The sequence below is a fragment of the Diadema setosum genome, chromosome 21 (assembly GCF_964275005.1).
Source record: "Diadema setosum chromosome 21, eeDiaSeto1, whole genome shotgun sequence".
Taxonomy (NCBI): domain Eukaryota; kingdom Metazoa; phylum Echinodermata; class Echinoidea; order Diadematoida; family Diadematidae; genus Diadema; species Diadema setosum.
Genome location: NC_092705.1, coordinates 4,815,751 through 4,837,369, shown reverse-complemented (window position 1 = coordinate 4,837,369; position 21,619 = coordinate 4,815,751). Strand labels below are relative to the sequence as shown.

The 21,619-nt window shown below is 39.4% G+C and overlaps 1 protein-coding gene across 1 annotated transcript in view; it reads left to right on the top strand.

The window, feature by feature from the left end:
• LOC140244667 (disks large homolog 1-like) overlaps positions 1 to 21,619 on the top strand; it is a 260,660-nt gene that overhangs the window by 225,635 nt on the left and 13,406 nt on the right. The window contains exons 8-16 of the mRNA XM_072324287.1: positions 3,148 to 3,250; positions 3,864 to 4,073; positions 5,173 to 5,377; positions 5,962 to 6,157; positions 7,205 to 7,361; positions 9,119 to 9,221; positions 17,827 to 17,938; positions 19,918 to 20,094; positions 20,938 to 21,016. Of these exons, the coding sequence (XP_072180388.1) occupies positions 3,148 to 3,250; positions 3,864 to 4,073; positions 5,173 to 5,377; positions 5,962 to 6,157; positions 7,205 to 7,361; positions 9,119 to 9,221; positions 17,827 to 17,938; positions 19,918 to 20,094; positions 20,938 to 21,016 (1,342 nt within the window). The remainder of the gene's footprint in view (positions 1 to 3,147; positions 3,251 to 3,863; positions 4,074 to 5,172; positions 5,378 to 5,961; positions 6,158 to 7,204; positions 7,362 to 9,118; positions 9,222 to 17,826; positions 17,939 to 19,917; positions 20,095 to 20,937; positions 21,017 to 21,619) is intronic.

Here is a 21,619-nt window from a genome sequence, read left to right as displayed (position 1 = left end):
GCCAGAATTTCCATAATATGCAATTAATTGTTCTAGATTTTATGCAAAAAAATTCTCCAAACTGTCTCATCCTATATCGATTCCAATTCCATCTGACCTGTCATTTTTTTTTAGCTCGTTTCTTTCCGTCTCTCCCTCAATCTCTCCATCTCTTCTTTTCTTTCCATTCATGTCCTAATCAGTCATTTGCTCGTTCATCGTCGTGTCTGCATCGCTCCACCTTGTTCAACCGTTACCATATTTTTTTCTTCTTCCTCTTCCCTCTGTCTATCTGTTTGTCTCTTTATATATCTATCTCTCTATCTCTATCTACCTATTTATCTATCATATCCATCTATCTATCTACCTATCTATTCATCTAGTTATCTATTTATTTATCTATCTATCCATCTGTTTATCTATCTACCTATCTATCTATCTATCTATCTATTTATCTATCTACCTATCCTCCTATCTATCTATCTATCTTTCTATCTATGTATCTATCTATCTATGTATCTATCTATCTATGTATCTATCCATCTTTCTATTTTATCTACCTACCTATCTATCATATCTATCTACCTATCCATCTATCTATCTATCTGTCTATCTATCTATCTACTGTAGTACTTATTTATCTATCAATCTATCTGTCTACTTATCTATCTACCTATCTATCTATCTATCTATCTATCTATCTACCTCTCTATCTATCTATCTATCTGTCTGTCTGTCTGTCTATCTATCTGTCTATGTACCTACCTATCTATCTACCTATTTATATATCTATCTACCTATCTACCTACCTACCTACCTACCTATCTATCTATCTACCTCTCTATATATCTGTCTGTTTATCTATCTATCTATCTACCTGTCTATCTACCTACCTACCTATCTATCTATCTACCTCTCTATATATCTGTCTGTTTGTCTATCTATCTATCTATCTGTCTACTTACCCACCTATCTATCTACCTACCTACCTATCTATCTATCTACCTCTCTATATATCTGTCTGTTTATCTATCTATCTATCTATCTGTCTACTTACCCACCTATCTATCTAATACCTATTTATCTATCTATCTACCTATCTATCTAGGTAGGTATATAATATTATATGTTTCTATCTCTAACTCATTTATGCCCCTTCATTCTGTCCATCTCTCCCATTTGATATATCTCTTTGTAAAATTGAAGTGTCTTGATGATGTACTGCTCTCAATTTTCTGCGGCTGTACAAGTATATAGTCACCTGCCCCTCCTAGACCGGCGGTGACGCGCTCCACTCCCGGTAGATTGAGTTGCCTTCAAAGGTTGCTTTCTTCCTCTCAATCTTGCCGCCCGAGTATCTGATTCCTCTCTGAGTCCCATTTCTCATCTGGCATTCTTATCATCAGAGTCATTTGTTTTGATTTACTAGCATCCTTGCATCTCTCTCTATCTCTCTCTCTCTCTCCCTCTATCTGTATATCTACGCATCTCTCGCTGTCTCCATCTACCTATCTCTCTATCTTTTTTCTATATATTTATGTGTCAATCTATCTATCTATCTATCTATCTATATGTGCATCTATGTATGCATCTACAATGTATCTATCTATCTATCTGTCTATATATCTATTTCTCTATCTATCTGTCTATATATCTATATCTCTCTATCTGTCTATATATCTATCTGTCTATATATCTATCTCTCTATCTATCTGTCTATATATCTATCTGTCTATATGTCTATCTCTCTGTCTATATATCTATCTCTCTATCTATCTGTCTATATATCTATCTCTCTATCTATCTCTCTATCTATCTCTCTATCTCTCTGTCTATACATCTATCTCCCTATCTATCTGTATATATATATATCTATCTCTCTATCTATCAGTCTATTATATCAGTCTCTCTGTCTGTGGCTCTATTTATCTATCAATCTTTCTATTTGTCACCATCTACATCTCTATCTTTCTACAAAACTGCTTGGTCTGTCTTTCTCTTGATCTATACTCTCTTTCTTTCCTTTTGTAGTATGTGTATTTATCCATCCATCTTTCTTTTGGGCAATCTCTTTCATACCCTGTTGTCCTTTGTATCTTATTTGTTATATTGTGCAGTGAGGGTAATATATTTTTTATTAGAAGTAGGCCTACTGTATGAGCTGAAATTTTCGCGTACAGATATTTTCGCGAATTGCTACTGAGAGGACATTTTCGCGTGTTGTTTATTTCGCGGTTACGAGGATCTAACTGAACTTAGTTAATTGCGTGTTGTTATTTTCGCGTGTTATTTTCGCGGTTCGAAGGCGATTGGCGAAATTCGCGAAAATAAAACCACCGCGAAAATTTCAGCTCGTACAGTATATGATGCCCCTATATTTCTCATTATAATAAGTGCATAAGTTATACTAAATCTTCTGAGTGGGAGTAGTTTTGTGCAGTAGTGATCATTGTTTCCCCCCTCCACCTGTCCTATAAATTTCCAGTGTATGTCACTGCGACGACGTATTGGGTGATAATTGGTCCGGCCTTGCCAACACAAATAACCTGTGGATGCTGTTTAACCCTTTTATTAGCTCAGGCACTCAGCTTGACGTGCCATGCATTTTTGTCAGCATTCAGCAGTCGATCCAAACTTGACTTACCAGTCGTTGTAAAGTAAGCGATCCCACTCAACTCAGGTGTAGTAATGTCCACCAGGAAGGCCATTGTGACACAGTAGGGATTAGACGGATTAGGTAAAGCTCTGTTCATTGACAATGGTTTCCAGAAATCTGTACCAATTGGTGAAGAAAATGCTCCAGTGGTCTTGCCAATTGGTGATCAAAGTGCAATAAAGTTTAACAAGAAAGACATTTCCTCCTTAATATGTTCCTCCTCATCGTTAAAGAGTGTTTATGACACATAAATGATGAATTTGTTGCTGTCAATGTCATGATTGTCTCAATGACAATTCTGACAATATCTTGCCTCAGAGGTACATGTAGTTTGATTTTTTTTTTAAATTCAACTTGAACAATATTTTTGGAGATACCATGCCCTGACAGTAACAAACCTATATTACAGAAAAAAGACTTTAGTCGGCAAATAGTATCATTTTGTGTCATCATTACAAGGCACCGGCATAACTCTACAATCTTTATCTTGACCTTTTGTCCCCCGTCCCTAGGGTCAATGATGTGATATGCAAGGTCAACGAGTGCGAGATCCTGGGCGTGTCCCATCAAGCTGCAGTCGACGCCCTCAAGAGGGCGGGCAACACGGTGCACATGGTGAGTGTTGCCCGGGGCAACTCATCGCACTCGCCCAATCAGGGGATGAAGATGTGTGGCTTTGTAATATTGTTTGTGTTGTATGCTAAAACATTATTCCATTGATTTTTCATATGCTTGTAGTTGAGCGAGTGAAAGCAATGTGTGGAATATGTGTTTCTTTTTTTCACCTTTTTCAGCATGTGTACAATTTCTGTACAATGAAACAAAATCTTTACTGGAGAGGATGGGGGAAAAAATTGTGTGTATGAGTGTATGTGTACATGTGTGTGTTTCTCTGTCAGTGTGTGTGATTTGAAGAAAATTAAATGGGAACAGTAGCCCACATTATGTCTCTTTTTTTGCTACTTGTGTTAAAATATCAAAAGGAAAAACCACAATTGAGTCTTGTGCCTTTTTTTGATAGATTTCTTTAATTGACTGATGGAACGTGAAAACATCTTTCATGAGTGAAGATATTTTTCTTTGAAATCAAATGTATATAGGCTATAATTACTTATATCTGAAGATCTCATATGAAACAGTTTTTGTAAACTATGCTCTGAGCACATGTGATGTACGAAAATGGTCTGTTAAATACAAGTTTTCCCCTCTTCGCTCACTGTCTGACCAGCTCATCCGGAGGTGGCCACGGAGCCCGTCGACGGGCAAGACCATCCAGATTGACCTGGTTAAAGGTCAAAAGGGGCTGGGCTTCAGCATCGCCGGGGGCCTCGGCAACCAGCACGTCCCCAACGACAACGGCATCTTCGTCACGAAGATCATCGACGGTGGCGCCGCCCAGCAGGACGGGAGGTTGCAGGTCGGCGACAAGATCACGGCCGTGAGTTACCCGTTTCGTAGCATCTTGTTGATGGGGGCTGTATTCTTCTTTATGCCCTTCAAAGATGTGTCAATTTTTTAAACCTCAGACCGTCAACACTTCTCCCCGTGCCTGCCTACCATGGCTCCTTTAAGTTAAATGTAGCCAGTCAAATTCTTATCCCCGTGTGAAGCTCATATGGAAAAGATTTGCTTGTCGATTTACATCATCACCCAGCCTCAACTACTTCTTTTACAAGTAATAGGGGCTGTGACCACACCGAGCCTGAGCATATGATAGATTTGTCTGTGAAAGGGTAAAAGGTATCAGGCCCCATTGATAAGCCTTCTCAATCTGCAAAGATCATCATCATATCAGCAGTCATTGTCTGCCTCCCCCCCCCCCCCCCCCCCCGTGGGGTTACATGCTTGATTTCTTTAAATGTCATGGTGAAGAAAAGCAGTTTCCTATAGCAGCCTAGCATGGCATTCTCACTGCTACATCCCCAATTCTCTTTGGTATCTATCCTTACTACCGAGAATGAGAGGACATTATTCTGGACCTCTGGGATGACATCATTAACAAGCTTTTGATTTCAGGATGGAATGCAAAGAGGACGGGAAGCAGAACGTGAAATCATTCTGTGCATGTGCAAAACAGAATAACATTATGTTCTGTCAATTTTCAAGACAATTCTTGGTAGATATACATAATTGGTATGTAGACAGAATGGGAGCTTCTACCTGCCATATGCTTAGGCACAGCGAGCATGTGAGTGATAACTACAGATTATGGCGACAGATTCACAAAATTAAAATAAAAATTGGGAAAAACCAGACATGGAGTCAGCAAACACAATTCCTGCTTGGTGAAGATTTGCTATGTCGAATGAAAATAAGAGTACAACGTAAAGGGGCTTGTACGGTATCGTGGACAACAAACGTCCCCCATCTACAGAACTTAAAACAGCTGACAAGTCTGACAAGTCAAGACGAAGAAAGTGTGTGGTATGACAGTCGTTTTAATTCTCCATCCTGTGTGCCCTACTGTTCCTTTCTGAAAGCTCCCAAACAACTCTTTCTGTGTCTTGATCATTTTCGTTCTATCGTTTTGCTGGTAGGTTGGGGATAACAACCTCATGGAGGTAACCCACGAGGAGGCGGTGGCGGTGCTCAAAGCCACGAGCAACAGCGTCAGCCTCACCGTGATCAAGAACGCCACCCTGCTGGCGGGCACACAGCTGCCCCCCTCGCCCCTCACCGAGGACCAACCCCCGCCCCCGGATGTCTCCAACGTGGTCGTCGACTCGGCCTCCACGAATCCAGGTAGTAGAGAACCCGTCGATGAGATGTGGATGTCAATCAATAGCAAATAGATATTCTGTATTTTAGTAGTATTGAGCACATCCAGCAGCAAGAAAAGATTACATAGATCCACTGCTGTAGAATTGTGCGTATGCTGCATATGTTTTATCATGGTGGAAGGGGAAGAAAGAAGGTGCAGCTTGTTGAATCAGAATAAAATTTTGGATCTTGCTTTTACCTTTTCATTTGCTGGAATTAAATCGCTGATTATCAGTTTGATTTTTTTTTTTTTGGAAGAATGTTCGCATAGTTTTGTGAGATACCACAACCACATCTGGATATACTTCATTCTTACTTTCAGATGAAGAAGCAACATATTTATAAGAACATTTTGGTAAATCTTTTGATAATAGAACTTTTATGGTGACATTCTATATTCAACAAAAATCATGATTTTGATGGTAAAATTATAACATTGCAGCCTTATGAACGCTTTATGCAAGTTACTACCTCAAAGAAAAAAAAAAAAAAAAAAAACTCATTTGTTTGCATTTTTTCCTCCCATCTCATACCCCCTCCCCACCCAACCCTCCCCCTTCCAGCAGTCTATGCCACCATGCAGCCTCCCCTCCATCAAGAGCCCAAGATGGGTGACATGCCACCCTCACCCACCCTCCAGATGGAGGGGGGCATGTGTGACCCCCCGTCCTACAACAGGGTGACAGCCTCTCAGCCCCCAAACGCTTTCAACAACGCACACGCCCCAAAGATATTCGTCCAGAATGATGATGGATTCTCGAGGTGAGAAAGAAATCGGGATGTCTCTGAGAATAGCCATCTAAGTCACTATCTATCTATCTATCTGTTGATCTACTGTAAAAGTGGAAATTTTTGCGGTGTTGAAATTTTCACGCATTCATGCAACCATAATCTAGTGTGAAAATTAAAGCACACAAATATTTTTGCTTGCCGTATGTGCCAGTAGGCGATGCCTTGATTCCACGGAATTAAAAACATGCGAAACTCTTCTTACCCTGCCGAGCGCGAAAAATTAGTCCACGAAAATATCCACTTTTACAGTATACAATCAGATTATCTGTCATTTTTGTACATATGAATAACTAGGAAGAACTTTATTTCGAAGAATGAAGTGCTAGTCTTCTTTGTAATTGAATTTAAGATGCTTTTCTATTGGTCTGTTAGGAAATGGGAAACAAACTTTGAACAATTCAGGACATATTCAGAGTTGCATGTTTCCCTTTAAAAAAGATGAGCATTTGTAGAGAAGTATACCTACTATAGTAATAGTGATAACGAATGTTTATATTTGACCGTATCTATTGTACCCGATGCTCTTGGCACATTTGTCAATTTCAATTTCACTTTCAATTTATTTTCATAGATCTCAGTGAAAAAAGACAACGAAATGAAATAATACCTGTACATGATATCCCGCTAGAAGCATAATAGAATATTGCAAACATATGAAACATAGTGGTCAATCTACGAAAGTTGGAATCTGAGAATGCATGCCAAAGTAATATGATGGAACCTACTTAGAAGCAAACATGAGAGCCCGCATGAGGCTAAGCATGCTGTGTACGCATTGAACACTAGCAACTAACAATACAACCCTTACAATTTAATGTTACATAAACATGATCCAAAATTACAATAAACAAATAAAAAAGATAAAAACAATAAACAAATTAAACAAATCCGATATGAAGAGAGCCTTAAAATGGGTCTAGGAAGTTTCCTGTCCAATGTTGAGGGGGAGAATTTTGTATTTGGTGCCTTCGGCTAATGGTGAACCTTGTTTCTCTCTCCTTCATGCTGACCCTGCAGGGAAGCCCGGTCAGTGACCCTCAACAAGGGCGCCACCGGTCTCGGGTTCAACATCGTCGGCGGCGAGGACGGGGAGGGCATCTTCATCTCCTTCATCCTGGCAGGGGGCGTGGCCGACCTCAGCGGCGAACTCCGGCGCGGAGACCAGATCCTCTCGGTAAGCACCTCGTTCAGTTTCTAGCCCAACATCAGAGTATTGTCATAGCCCAGGGAATTAATTTGATGGACATATACAAAGTGTATTTACAACAAAATGGTGTACAGTTCTATGTAATTTTGTACATTTTATATAGCAGTAATACCTAAATACACCGTGAATCACTATGCGATACCATGAAAATTATTACCTGTTGCCCCTTACAAGCTATGCCATGCCCATGTTTTCGGGACACTGTAAAAATGCCCTGTTCATTGTCAGTGCTTATTGAATGTGACAGATTGTATCGTGTTTATAACTGATTTTATAATAAATGTTTCAGTTTCTCCCCAACATCAACGTTGTATAATTTTGTTTGCTTACAAAGGAGTCTATTGCTGGAGTTATCTACTATTTTTATGGGGGATTAGCACTTTGGTACTGGCTGAAACTCATATTAAAGGTGTCACATTAAGGGTGAATTGCTACCCATCTGTCAATAGTAGTTTGATATTACTATTCAGTGGGTTGTGCTGTAATGCCATTGGAGGTATTTTCCTCAAGTTTACAGAGATTCCACAGTACTTAACCCATTTCATTAACCCGTTGAGGACGGGCTGATTTTGCCACAACATACTACTTCCCAAAGACACTTGCCCAAGTATACTCGGGACTCGCCCTCAACAGGTTAAGTGTATTTGGGGTTTCTGGGGGTGATATGTTTGTTTATTAGTGCAAGACTCGTAATACTGTTTAACACAACACTGTATGACAGCTACAAAGTGCACTGACTGCTGGAATTGTGGCAGTGGCTTGGCAGCAGATTTTCAGTTGGCTCAATTAACGAGGGCAAAGTTACGCTCGTTCTTGCCATGGAAGAATCCATCTGCAGGCATTCGGTTACCCTTACTGCTCTTTTTTTTTTCACTGATAGGTAGGCACCCCGGAGTGCTTTTGTGTCTGCCAATAAGCAAAGATGTCTAAAAATAATTTATTGTCATTGAATAAAGACTACCTAATCCCTTAATCCCTATCGTGTTATCATGGGCTTCCTATAGGATTGAGGAACATTGCTATGCCTGAGTGGGCTTGCAAACTTTACAACTAGGTCAAGTTTAGAATGGAAGTACAGAGTGGTGGATTTCTGAGTAGTGATGAAAAAAAAAATGTAGCAAGTTAAAGTGTGTGTACAGTTGTGGTTGAGGTGAGGATTTAGCTTTTAACGTTTTGCGAGATATTCAGAAACCACTCTATGAGATGTCAAAGAGCATGCAGTTCTAATTGGTATCAAAAGTTTATGCGATGAAAATCGGTTTTGAAATGGCTGAGATATCCAAAAACAAGATGAAACAAAGAGATCCTAATAAAGTTGTGGCATGTCGCCTTTTATTAGCACTTTTTTTGGATATCTCAGCCATTTGAAAACCATATTTTCATCAAATAAACATTGAATCCTTCTTAAAATTACATGCTCTTTCATATTTCATAAGAGGCTTTTCATTATCTCACTTAGGAATGTTCAAAACATGAATCCTCACCTCAACCAGTACTGTACAGTCCCTTTAACCTATTAACCCACTATGGACAAGTCCAGAGAATACTCAGGCAGGTGTCTATAGGAAATGCGTTTTATGGCAAAATTAGTCTGTCCTCAGTGGGTTAAAAGTTCACACACACATAAGTGCCCAGGTACATACAGAGTTAAAAGCAAAAACAACTCATTTGCTTGCTCATGCATGTCCATGGCTGACAGTTTTTCCTCTTTTTTATTTTCGCAGGTAAATGGCAAAGACTTGACGAATGCCACGCACGAAGATGCTGCCCTCGCGTTGAAGGGGGCGGGGCAGGTCGTGACGATAGTTGCGCAATACAAGCCAGAAGGTGAGATGATCGTAAAATGATGAATTGAAGTTTAAGTACTCTCCATATCTTGTGTTGGCGTGAAGTTGATGAGCCATTGTTAAACGGTTTTGATCTCGCTTTATTCATACAATATTGTGTGTCTTGCATCAACTTTCTATACTCTCTCCTGCTGGTAAGATTCCATTGACTTCTTTTCCCTGCTTTTTAGTCCTTCTTCTTCTTCCTCTTCCTCCTCATCTTCATTTTCTTCTCTTTTTTTTCCCCTGCCTTTCTTCTTCTACTACTTCTTATCTTCTCCTTCCCTTTCCTTGTAACTTGTATCTGCTTCTTTTGTATGATTCTTGTCTTCTTCCCCACTTTAGTCTTGTTCACTTTCTTGTGCATCACTTTTCTGGACTCTCCTACAAAATTTAAGTCATCACATTCATTTCTGCTTGTCCGTGTTCAATTTTCTCCTCACTGTTTCTCTTCTTCATTTCAAATTCTTTCTCACCCTTCTCTTCTTATCTTTTGTGGGATGTTCTTTTGTTGTTGTTACAGTCTCCCTCCCCCATTTCTTTGGCTCTGAGGTAGGATAAGTTGACATTAATTGAGCTCTGTCTAGAAGTGAACCATGAACACTTTTTTGTAATTGCATATTATTAGATGTCGGAGCCTGGTTTCGGAATTGTGGTTTTAAGAGAGATACAGAGACACGGAGAGGGATAGAGATCAAAATTGGAATAATGTTTTCTTTCTGTTTAAATCTGAGATGAATTGTCTCAGCAGAACCGTAAATCTTCCCTCAGGGTCACAGTAATTTGATGTTTGCCATCTCTCGGTCGCTTGTGGCCCATCCGCCACGCTGCGCCCGTCTCGGAGAAGTCGGCCATATTTTTATGCGCCCTTTCCCGAGCTGCTTGGCGTGCATTCCCTTCTTTCTGGTGCAGTTGACATTTAGGACGCTTCCCTGCGAGCTTGATCGAAATCCTTTCCTGAGCTCTTGTCTGTGAATGCAAATTGGTGTGAGGATACTCCCAAAGATCGCATGAATTTGTTGGTCAAATAGCCGTGAGGTTTCAGACGAAAGGGAAATTGAGAAGCAGACGAGAATGGAGGAAGAAAGCGTAAAAGAAAGGAAAGTGAAAGTCCAAAGACGTTTGGTTTCTTCAGGTCTCCTCTTGCAGTCTGGGCACAATATTCGTCATGCATGTGATGAATTGTTACAGCCGATATCAAGGGAAATTTGTGGAATGATTACTTTAGGGCTGCCATGATTTTTTTTTTTGTTAAGATTTTTAAACCACAATGCTGCTGTACCTTTTCAGAACCTCTGCCTTTAACTGAGCAAGTCCTAGAGATAACATTTGTGTCGTTTAGTGCTGAATCTCTTTACTGTAATTTCTTATTCTTTTATCTATAATGTTAGTGTTCATAAGGAAGAGTAGAGAATTTTCTGTCAGTCTAGTCCTTTGATGTATGAATATTGCTGCCCTTTTATTCAGTGGCAGCATTTTCAAAAGGCTCTTAAGTGCTAAATCTCTATGATTCTCAAGTTGGCAACACATGTGTAGGACAATAAAGCATTTGTATCCCCCACAAATTAGCATGCATTCAGACATTTCCTTCTGTTTTAGTACAGATATTTCCACTCTAAGATATGCGGTAAATTCAGAATTGCCAATTTGATGATGGCCAGATGGTGATATATTCCGCAAATCTTTTCCTGGGACTAGGTGGACGTGATAAATCAGTTACTCTTAGTAGTATTCATTCTGTAATTTGAACTTATTAACTCATTCAGAAAGACTGAAACAAAAAGCTGCACAAGGAAATATTGGTGGGGGGGGGGGGGGAAGACACAGCGAATTTGCTGGTAAAGAAGTTAATTTTTATATCCTGTAATAGCCGAATATATTTCTTATGGGCAAATGACATACATATCAGAAATATGAAGGTCTGCACGAACAAGGCACCCTGTATTCAGTATCTAGCCCTTGACCTTCTCTCAAACCACCCTTTTTTCACGTTGACCACTGACCGTGTCATGCATGGTTGCACAGTGGAGCATGGTCAGTCTGCCCTCCTACAGTATCCCCGTGGATTAGGTCAAGATCACTCCACAAAGGACTTGGGACACACCCTTAAATAGCATTCATTCATTCACAACACCATGGCAGAAAAAAACAAAGAAAAGAAATGCTGCACCTGAGTGCTCTCAATCTAGATAATCACCAAACTCAGATATTTTTTTAGGGGGGAGGGAAGAAAATATCAAAGAAAGAAAGAATGAAAATAATGGGTGCTCTGGCTCAGAAAAATGAAGAAAAATTGAAAATGCATAGCGCAAAAAGTACAAAAACAATATTGGTATAATAATGATGATGATGATTGATTATGATGATAATGATAATAACAAATAATGATACCAATAACAATTATGATAGCATTAGTTGTCATAATGATGGCAAAAAAATAATTTGTTTGGTCATTCTGTATCTTTTCTGCAGTCTGCACATGAAAAGGAGGTTAAGTGTGCAGTGCACTGCTTTCCCATTTCAGTCACTTAGTAGCAGTTATCTCAAAATGTCATTATGAGTGGGGCATGTCATCAACCATTTTGTCAGATTTTTTTTTTTCTGACAAATTTTCTCTCAGCCAATCAGATGCAAGGATTTCACAAGCTTAAAATTGTGTGTCAGAAAAAAAAAATGCATTTGTATCACACAAAATGATGGATGAAACAATACCGTCTGAATTCAGAAGGGGGAAAAGAAGACCTGACAGAAAAACAAAAACAACAACTAAATACCCGTATAGAACGACACACCACTCTATTTGAAAGAGACTGACACAAGTGCCCTTTGCTTAACTACATTGTAGCTACTTGACCTTTGACGTGTTAGTACTACATCTCTTTTATGTGCCATGTTAGATGGCATTGCAGTTAGCACATAGTTAACTTCTTTTATCCCCAATGTAATCTGCATTCTTCTTTTGAATCCCATGAATGGCTCGTGTTGGTTCAGTGGTTCCGGTGAAGAGTCGTGTAATCCAGAACGACCCGACCCCTTCCCCCATTTACCCAAAATGCTACTGAGGCAACCATTAAGCGGCATTTCACATCAGTGCACTGATAAGATTAGATCAAAATCACTGCTGTACAGGGGGGTTTTGTGTGTGTGTGTATACGTGCAATGTATATGCTGGAATGGTGGGAATGGGAGAGAAGAGATTGTGAGAGGTACGGATTGCTACAGACAGAGGCAAAGCAAACATCAATCTATCCATTTTGTTTAATAGCTTCCTTATCTAGCGGGGCTGAAAATTTCTTTTTCAAGCTGGGGACCTTTGGACCTGCGATTGAAAGAACGCGAGCATGAACTGTTGCAAATAGTGGGGAGTGAGAACAAGGCAACAGAAACTATATGTCACTTCATTAAGTGCCGCAGTGGAGTTATCTTCATGCCGATTGGAATGTTCATTGCACAGACGTGTACTGTAATATGTGACAAATTGTTGACGCCATAATTGTTCCATCGGCAGTAATGGCAAAGTTGTTTTCTTTTTTTTATGTGTGTGTGGATCTAAAAGTGAGTAGGAATAGCCTTGTATGAGGTAAGCACTCAGAGAAGTCGGGAAAGCACATGTTCGGCGGTGCAGCCAAAACATGCCTTGCGGGGATTCTCGGAAAGCCTCCACACACAGTGGTTAGTCATATTGACATTCAATCAAACTTTCGGCCGACCGTCTACCAACAAGGGTGTGTAGTTCTATATCCGGATCATCGGGGAAATCATATGACTGTGGCGTACAGTCATTAATTTGAGATGTGACAGGGTACGAGGATCGTGCATTATGTGACCGTGCGTCAGAGGACCGCAAATGTAAGTTTTGTCTTTTGTCCGCAAGTTAACATGATTTACTGTATTTTGTCATTGATGAGCAGTTAGATTCTTCTAGGAGTGTAGGTGCACTTATATTATGTGTTGGGTTATAATGTTGCCAGACTTCATTGTATGACAACTTCTACATTGTAGATGTGTTTGTGTTTGTTTTCAGAAATTTGCACAATCAGTCAGAAAAGAGGACATTACAAATTCCAAATATTTCTTCTTACCAAGAAAAAGAAAAACAAAATGTAGAGGATATTGTATGTCACCGCAGTTGGTCTCATGTTATTGTGATCATGTTTCACACTTTTCAAGAGTGTTTGACAAGTGTTACGTATTGATACTGATTTTCTTTGGACTGAGAATGCAGCAGTTTGTGAAAACACATGGAACAGAGGTTACTGACAACACTGTTTTCATTTCTTTGTACTTTTCATTCTAAATATCCCCCCCCCCCATAGTACAGTATGCATTGGTAGAATTTATAGCAACAGCAGGATTCCAGCTGTAGATGTTTCTTTTGCTTTTAATCATCATACCTAAAATGGCACTTTCAATCTGCATTGTATATAAGATTGAATGAAAAAGAGAAGGAACCATCCAACTCCAATGTGTCTCTTCTTTGACCTAGCCTCATCTTGAATTGGTTGGTAGTGGCGCTGCCCAGTTAGCAAATCAGTGACGGGCCTGAATTTCAAGCTTATCCCTTGCCTTTATTCACTTAGCCTGTCATGGTACTCATTAGATCAAACTTACCATCTCACTTGTGGGGGGTAACGGCACAAGGCACATCTGTAAACTGCCCTCTCTCTACAAAAACAAACTGTGTTCATTCAAGAAAGCAGTTATTGATTGGAAATGGGATAATTTGATGTATAGTGGTTGCTTTATTTTTAAATAATAACAATAATAATAATATGGAAAATTTATGTAGCACTTAACCCTAACTAGGCCAGGGGGGGGGGGGGCCTCCGAGGCCCCCCCCCCTCGACGTTCCGCGCGATGTATCGCTAACGCGAAAAGCTATCACCGCGACGTTTCATGACTTTTTTCTTTTGAGTCTCCCGCATCTTTTGACACCAAATTTGCGATGCCCGGGCGCGCGGTTCCGAAGTTGCGCATAAATATGTATGTGCATGTCAGACCAAAAATTGCTCAAAAACGTGAATTTGTGTACAATTTCAATGCAAACTGTGCTTACAGGCAAATTTCATAAAAGCATGATTATTTTGGGGTTTTATTGATTTAACTCAATCATTAATATATCATCTTGTTTGGAACAATGTCGTGGACAAGTTTCATCGAAAAAACAATGAAAAACATAAAGTCGAAAAAACAAGGAAATACATAAGAAATTGAAAAAACAATAAAATACTTAGGAAATTTTTCCTGATGGCACAATTTTTTCTCTTATATATAGTTAGGGTTAAGACAAACATGTTTTGAAGCGCTTTACAATTACCCAGAAAACAAATGTATTTATAAATCAACTATGAATACAAATAACTGAAAATACATTTTCATTAGTACTGTTCATGAAACAGTTCTTGATCTTGAAAGTCATAGGTCTCCTGGATTTAAATAGGGCATTGCAATGTGATAATAAATGGGCACAAGAGAGCTAGATCTCGTAGTTCTCTTGACGGTTCGTATTCTCCATTGACCCTATTTAGCTCATCTTTTGCTGACACATCATGCGTACACTATGTATGCAGGGTATGGCATTTTGTTAGTAGCAATGATGACATTAGTGATTGCTGTCAGAACATTCGCAAACATTTACACAACTTCGCCGTCATGAAGCCTGGGTCACGGGGGTAGAGTCGCCGTCGCAAATGTCACGGGGAGAACCATTTTCGTTTGGGTTCGTTTGTTGGGTTTGGGTTGTTGCTGTTTTTTGGTCACATCAGTGCTCAAATACTGCTATGCAAGTATTTACCTTTCAGTCAAGTCAGTGCCACCTCATTCTTCATCCAACTTCAGCTGGGTACACACACATGCATGTCCTTAAAGGGGAGATCCACGTTTGTTAGGTCAGGAAGGCAGTATACTGCTCCTCCCTGTGCTTTCTTATGACCCAGTTATATTCTTGAGGTCCCATACAGTTGAACAACTGTATCTTTATCAAAAGGCCACATATCTGTATCAAAAGTGTATGTATCATACAGTAATCTTTTCAGTGTTGAAAATAACCACTTGCCACACTTATATTCTGTTTCTAGAAATATGTAGCATTCGTCCCATAAAAAGGCAAACTCTGCAAATGTTGAGGGGGTGGGGTACGCCCCTTTTGACCCTCTTTCCCCAAATAGATAGTCCTGCGTACGTGTTAACAGTCTGTGACTGTGATGCATGCAGGGAGACGTTGATAGGGGTGTGTGTTTTGTTGTATACATGCTTGAGAATGTACTGAGATGAGCAATGTACCGGTAATTCATTCTGTTTGTGACGGGAGTGCCAACAGCCACATATTCTGTCTGTCTGTATGTATGTTTGTCTGACTGTCTGTCCAGCTGTCTGTCTGTGTGTCTGTATGTGTGTCTGTCTGTCTCTTTCTCTCTCAAATTCAGTCACACTGAATGAAATTGGTGATGAATATGCGGCAGGCCTCTCTTATTCTGAAAGTTATATTTCTTCTTCTTTCGAGGAAAGAATGACAAAGAAAAGACCTAGTTTGTATTATGTTGATATAATATTTTGATTGTCCTGTGCAGTAATTTATGTTCTACCCACTCCTTTACGCGAGATTTATTTCTCTCCATAAACTGTGACACAGGAGAAAATACCTCAGAGATGCATTGTATGGACTAGTTTGTGTGGGAGTGCTTGTGGTGTGTGTGTCTATGTGTGTGCACGTGTGTTTGTTTATTAATGTCCTCAGTTTGTTTGTCTGTAATTTTCCACACCTTGTCTACAATATGTCTCCCCGCAAACTCGTTTATGGATGGTAAGAAAAAAAATACAGATACTCCCTTTTTAAGTTGCCTCAAACAACCTTTCCCAAATAGCATGACATTTGGACTGTTCTCTCCCACGTATATTGCGATACATTAGCAAACTCGACGGAGAGGAGAATTCAGCCACAAGGTTGATTAGAAGTGAATGGGTAATGGAAGTTGAGATATGAGTAAATAAATAGAAGCTAGGAATGTTTTTCAGCTCTTTGTGTGGGCAGAGAAAGAGAGGGGAGAGAGAAAAAAAGAGAGCTCGTTCTTGTTTTGACTGCTACTGTTGCGCTCGTGAGCAGATGTAGAGTTGTATGTGATATCGGTGCAATTTGAGCTGCATTGATGGGCACGTACTGTATTTGCTTAGCCGTATTATGATGTGAGTAGCCTTTTTGTGATGATCATGATCATTTTTAATTCAATGGAGATTTTTTTTTTTTCTCTCTTTCTCTCCTTATCCTCATACATTTGATGATTTTCCTGTTGTCTTTTTTTTGGAGAAATTTTTATATAATGAGATGGATTTGTGTGCAAATCTCTTTATCACCTTTTCGCCTATTGCGCCTCATTAAACACACAAAAGGTGCTTAATTGTAGGCAGCTAACACAGTGATCTATCCATTTAAATGTATTGAAACGTGTTGAGCGTGTGTCAATAGACATCGGAAACCACAACTTTGAGGTATTTGTCTGCAATATGTGAGCTACATAGTGCATCCTTCAAAATGTTCATATATTCATATAAGTTGACTTTTGGATTTATTTGTTATTGCTGTGTGTATTACAAGGTTCAAAGTGTATGTGATTTCTTTTTTTTCACCATCCACTATCGTAAAGCGTGGATAGATTGTGCATCATCATACATTGTACACTCTGATTAGTGTTGTTGATAAAACTTGGCTTAACCTGCTGAAGATGAGCCGATTTTGCTATAACATGTATTTCCCATTGACATCTGCCTGAGTACACTCAGGACGAGTTTTCAACAGGTTAATCTGGCAACCATTGTTAAAAACTCTTTTGCCATTGTTCGTGTCGACTGCACTTAGTATGCTAACAACCTTCTTGGTTTGCCATGTCATGGCTTCATTGGTTTACAAATGACAGCTGGCAATTCATTTGCTCTATGTAGTCCGTACTCTACGGAGAGCAAGAACATAACGTCAGAAATCCTATAAAAGTCTACCATATGACGGAAACCAAAACAGGAATAGATCTGTCTTATTCCTTCGTGTTGCCAGAGAGGACATATTTAGTCATAGATGCGTGTCGCTCAAGAAGATCGAAAGCCAGTTTCATCGCCCGACTACAAATGGTGTTTTCTTACGACAGGCAATAAATCAATGAATATAAAATGCTTTTTGTAGGTGAGGAGGGGGAATCGGGAGGGGGAAGAGTGCACAGGGGAGGGGGCCAGTCGTGGGTGAAGTCTCTTCTTCCGTGTAGCTTGAGATGATATCAAATCAGGTTTGCTTGTTTCGGGATTCAACTAAAGCGTGTGATGCGACATAAAGCTTTGGATGTTTGGGGATCCCATTTTGTCTGTACATGATGAATGACCGAACCACCTGACAAAATTCTGTGGAAAATAGTGGGAAGATATTGCTTCTTATCACCATATCTATGATATTTGATAATTAAATCGATTTTGGTCAAAATGGTACAGTTGTGTATGTTTACTGAGTGGTTGTTTCCCCTTTTGTCCACCTGATATGATAGTCTTTTCATGAGTTGTTTCACATCGTGTGCATTTGTCTGATGTCTAATCACATGTCTGGCTGGCATTCTGATCCACCGTTACAGAATACAACTGCTTTGAGGCCAAGATCCAATCGCTGCGAGAAGAAATGATGCAGAACTCTGTTAGTCCCACAGGCAGTCTTCGGACATCAGCAAAGAGGACGCTCTTCGTCAGGTAAATGCTGCAGTTCTTCAACCTTTTGTGAACAGTGTCATTGTGACAAGAAATGGGGTGCTTGTTTTGGTTTTGTTGTATTAAAAAAAAAAATGTTTTTGCAGACTTGTTGGTCATGCGTAAGTATAAATCCTATGTGCCTCTAGTGAATGAACCTACAGTTTTTAACAACCACATAAATGTCGGATGGGTTGTGTTTAATATGCCTTGAGTAAATGAACCTACTATCACCAAATCCATGTACCAGTATGCTATATGCTTCTCACACTGTGATGATTATATTACCCTTGAAAATAACATGAGCGAGGTTGTCCTCCGATTAATAAGTGATTTAAGGAAAGACACTTTATAGGTCTTTGTGACATTCACATGCTGTAACACACATAGTGTGGCAGAGCTTTCCACTCCATTCACATCCAGTAATTCACTCTGCGTGATTTAAAGGGATGGTACAGCATTAGTGGAGATGAGAATTGGGCTTTTAACTTTTTGCAAGATAACAAGAAAACACTTATGATATAGTCAGAACACACCATTTTAAGAGGAATTCAAAGTTTTTGATGAAAATCAGGTTTGGAATGACTGAAACATCCAAAAACAAAAGTAAAACAAAGCAATTGTAATAAAGTGTGGGTCCCACACTTTATCAGAATTGCTCTTTTTTGGATATCTCAGCCATTTCAAAACCAATTTCCATCAAATAAATGTTGAATTCCTCATAGAATTACATGCTCTTTCATATTTTATAAGAGGTTTCTCATTATCTCACCAAAAAATGTTAGAAACCTGAAATTAGGTGTCAACCAAAACTATACGATCCCTTTAACCATGTGAAGCGGGCACTATTTTGGGCATTATTCTGTTGACCAGGACCCCATTTCATAAAAAGTTGATACGATAACAACCCTTGCTGGAATGGCAAATGTCATGGTAACGACAAGAATGCAGCTTCCTGATTGGATGTTGCTATGGGAAGTTGTCATTCCAGCAAAAGTTGACATCCTAACATCTTTTATGAAACGGGGCCCAGGAATTCAGAGTGGAATGAATTGGCGATTGACTATAATGTTGATTGGGTCTTGGGGTGTGGAGTGTGGTGGCAGCTTTATATAAAGTGCGGCAAACCTCTGTGTAAAGAGGGGTTTGTTGGAAGGTATCCTGGCCGAGGCATTCCAGTGCCGTGTAGTTATCCCATTCAGTTCAACCGCCAAGGTCAGACGACAATAGACGCATCAACAACTACTCACGCGTTAGGGAATTCCCCGTCCACTTTCGTAATGGAACGTCATAATGGATAGTAATGGATACCAGTAAATAGTAAATGCTACCGGTAATTACTGTGTATTTTAGATGGAAGTTAAAAACGGATAGATTGTTGACTTTTGAAATCCAATATTTGTATTGTATCATAATTCATTGTCATTATTCCCACAAGCCAGAGTACAATATATTTATTTTTGTGACATCGGGAACTGGCACGTCATATGTTTTGTTGTGCTTCTTTTTTTTTTAAACTCACATATTATGTTTCTCTCGGTCTTTTTCTTATTCTTGCTGTACTTTTATTGTCATATAATTTTGGTAAATATTCTCTATCTTTGCCATCTGGTTAACATGTGCACTTTTGTTTTGAATTAAAACAGAAATAAGTAAATAAATCATCAAAGGATTGGTTTGTGGTGATTGATTAGTTTTGAGGGGCATAAATTTCCATAAAAAACAAAAAACAAAAACTTGTTGCACAATGATGATTTGTAATCATGTTTGCAGTCAATGTGAAAAACCACAATAGTCACGCTGTTCCCATCAGGATGGTTTTCAGTTTAGTCATCAGTAAAGAAAAATATCATTATTTACAATTAATTGAATGCTGCATTAAGTAATTTTGCTCACATCAGTTACAGGATGAATTTTGTAATGTCGGTTTGTCACTGTGGTGATATCTTATTTGATTGGAATATTCCCATCCCTTATTTTAGGACGCTCTTCGACTACGACAAGAGCAAGGATAGTGGTCTTCCCAGCCAGGGGCTGAGCTTTGACTTCGGCGACGTCATCCACGTGACCAACGCCAGCGATGATGAGTGGTGGCAGGCCCGCCACATCCTCCCCAACGGGGAGGAGGGTGAGATCGGCATCATTCCCAGCAAGAGGAGGTCAGTGGTCATCCGCTGTGTCGGTCATCGTTTTTGTCGTCCATCGTCCACCCTCTCACCCCTCCCCTCCCCCCTCACCTGTCTGTGTTGTTTTTGTTTTGTGATCTTTCTTGTTGTTTTGTTTTCAGTGTAGCATCGACAGGCTGCCCTCTGCTGCTCTCCATAGAAACATTCCTCTCATCCCACTATCGATCCTTCCTACAAGAACAAAGGGAGAGGAGAAGGAAACTTAAATAAAAGTGTAACAAAAAACCCAAAATGGAGATATAGTTCATGTCATTTCTTTGAAGGATTGCATAATTTTAGCTGTATAATAATCTGGTGAATTTGATAATTTGATAAACTGTACAACTTTTCATTTCTGTCTAACCAATTGTTAACAGAATTGTGTTCAGCACTTATTTGGTAATCCACTAATGTTGCAACTGAGAAATATTATTCTTGGAAAACCAGTACCTTTTGAACGAACACAAACTCTGTTACAATTGCATGAAACTATTGGATGTATAGTGCAGACCAATCACTGCACACGAGACACAGCTTTGTTGAAACCGGAAATATCATTAAGGGTATGAATGGATTGCTAATTAACAGGAAATCATATCGAGGAAGGCTAAATCATAGTAATGATATCAGATATCAAAAAGGGAAAAAAAAAAAGATTTTACAAAAACAGAAGTAGAAACAAAAAGTATTTGCAAATACAACCCCCAAGGCCAGTTTGGTGATTTCATTGAGACGCATGCTGTGAAATATTCGTTGATGATTCTATGCAATGTTTGTCGGTCATGCCATTTCCTGTTTCATTTTCATTCTTTTTTTTTTTTTTTTGGTCTTTCACAGAGTGGAGAGGAAAGAGAAAGCCCGGTTGAGAAGCGTCAAGTTTTCAGGCAAAGGGAGTAACTCGATAAGCGAGCCGACGGTGAGTGTGTCAACAAAAATAATGCATTGTGGGAAGGTTATTATGGGGAGCATCTGACGTCAGGGCAGAGACTGAAGGCAGCTATTTATTTTGATGGGTCATGTGACTTGATTTATGACAAAAGTCCAATTTATTTTGTTCACTTTCAGAGGGATAAACTTAATTTCTGGAGCATGCATTGCGGAATTAAGTTCTGAACAGCATGAGAAATTTCCATGGGGAATAAAAGTGACTTTTATGTATAGTCGTAGTACAAAGGTTGTGGTAGCTTTGGTAACATTAAGCTTGTTTTATTCATCTTGGTATTGCTCAATAAACATTGTAATTTTTGGTCAGAATCTTTTGGTTTTGTCTCTAAACTCCTGTCATGAAAGTCTATCATCAACTAATAGAGGCCCCCCATGAGCCAATGCCTTATAGTGTGGTTCCTTTGCTGTGAAATGTAATTTTTCATGGATCGGAAGCCATCCTGTGCAAACCAATTTCCACAGGCCATGGGAGAAGAATAAAGTGGTGTCAAATGAGTGACTGGTCCAGGAAGACCATGTTGGGCCAGTTTCGGAACTTTAACCTGTGTTCTTCTGTTTGAGGTTATTGGTATTT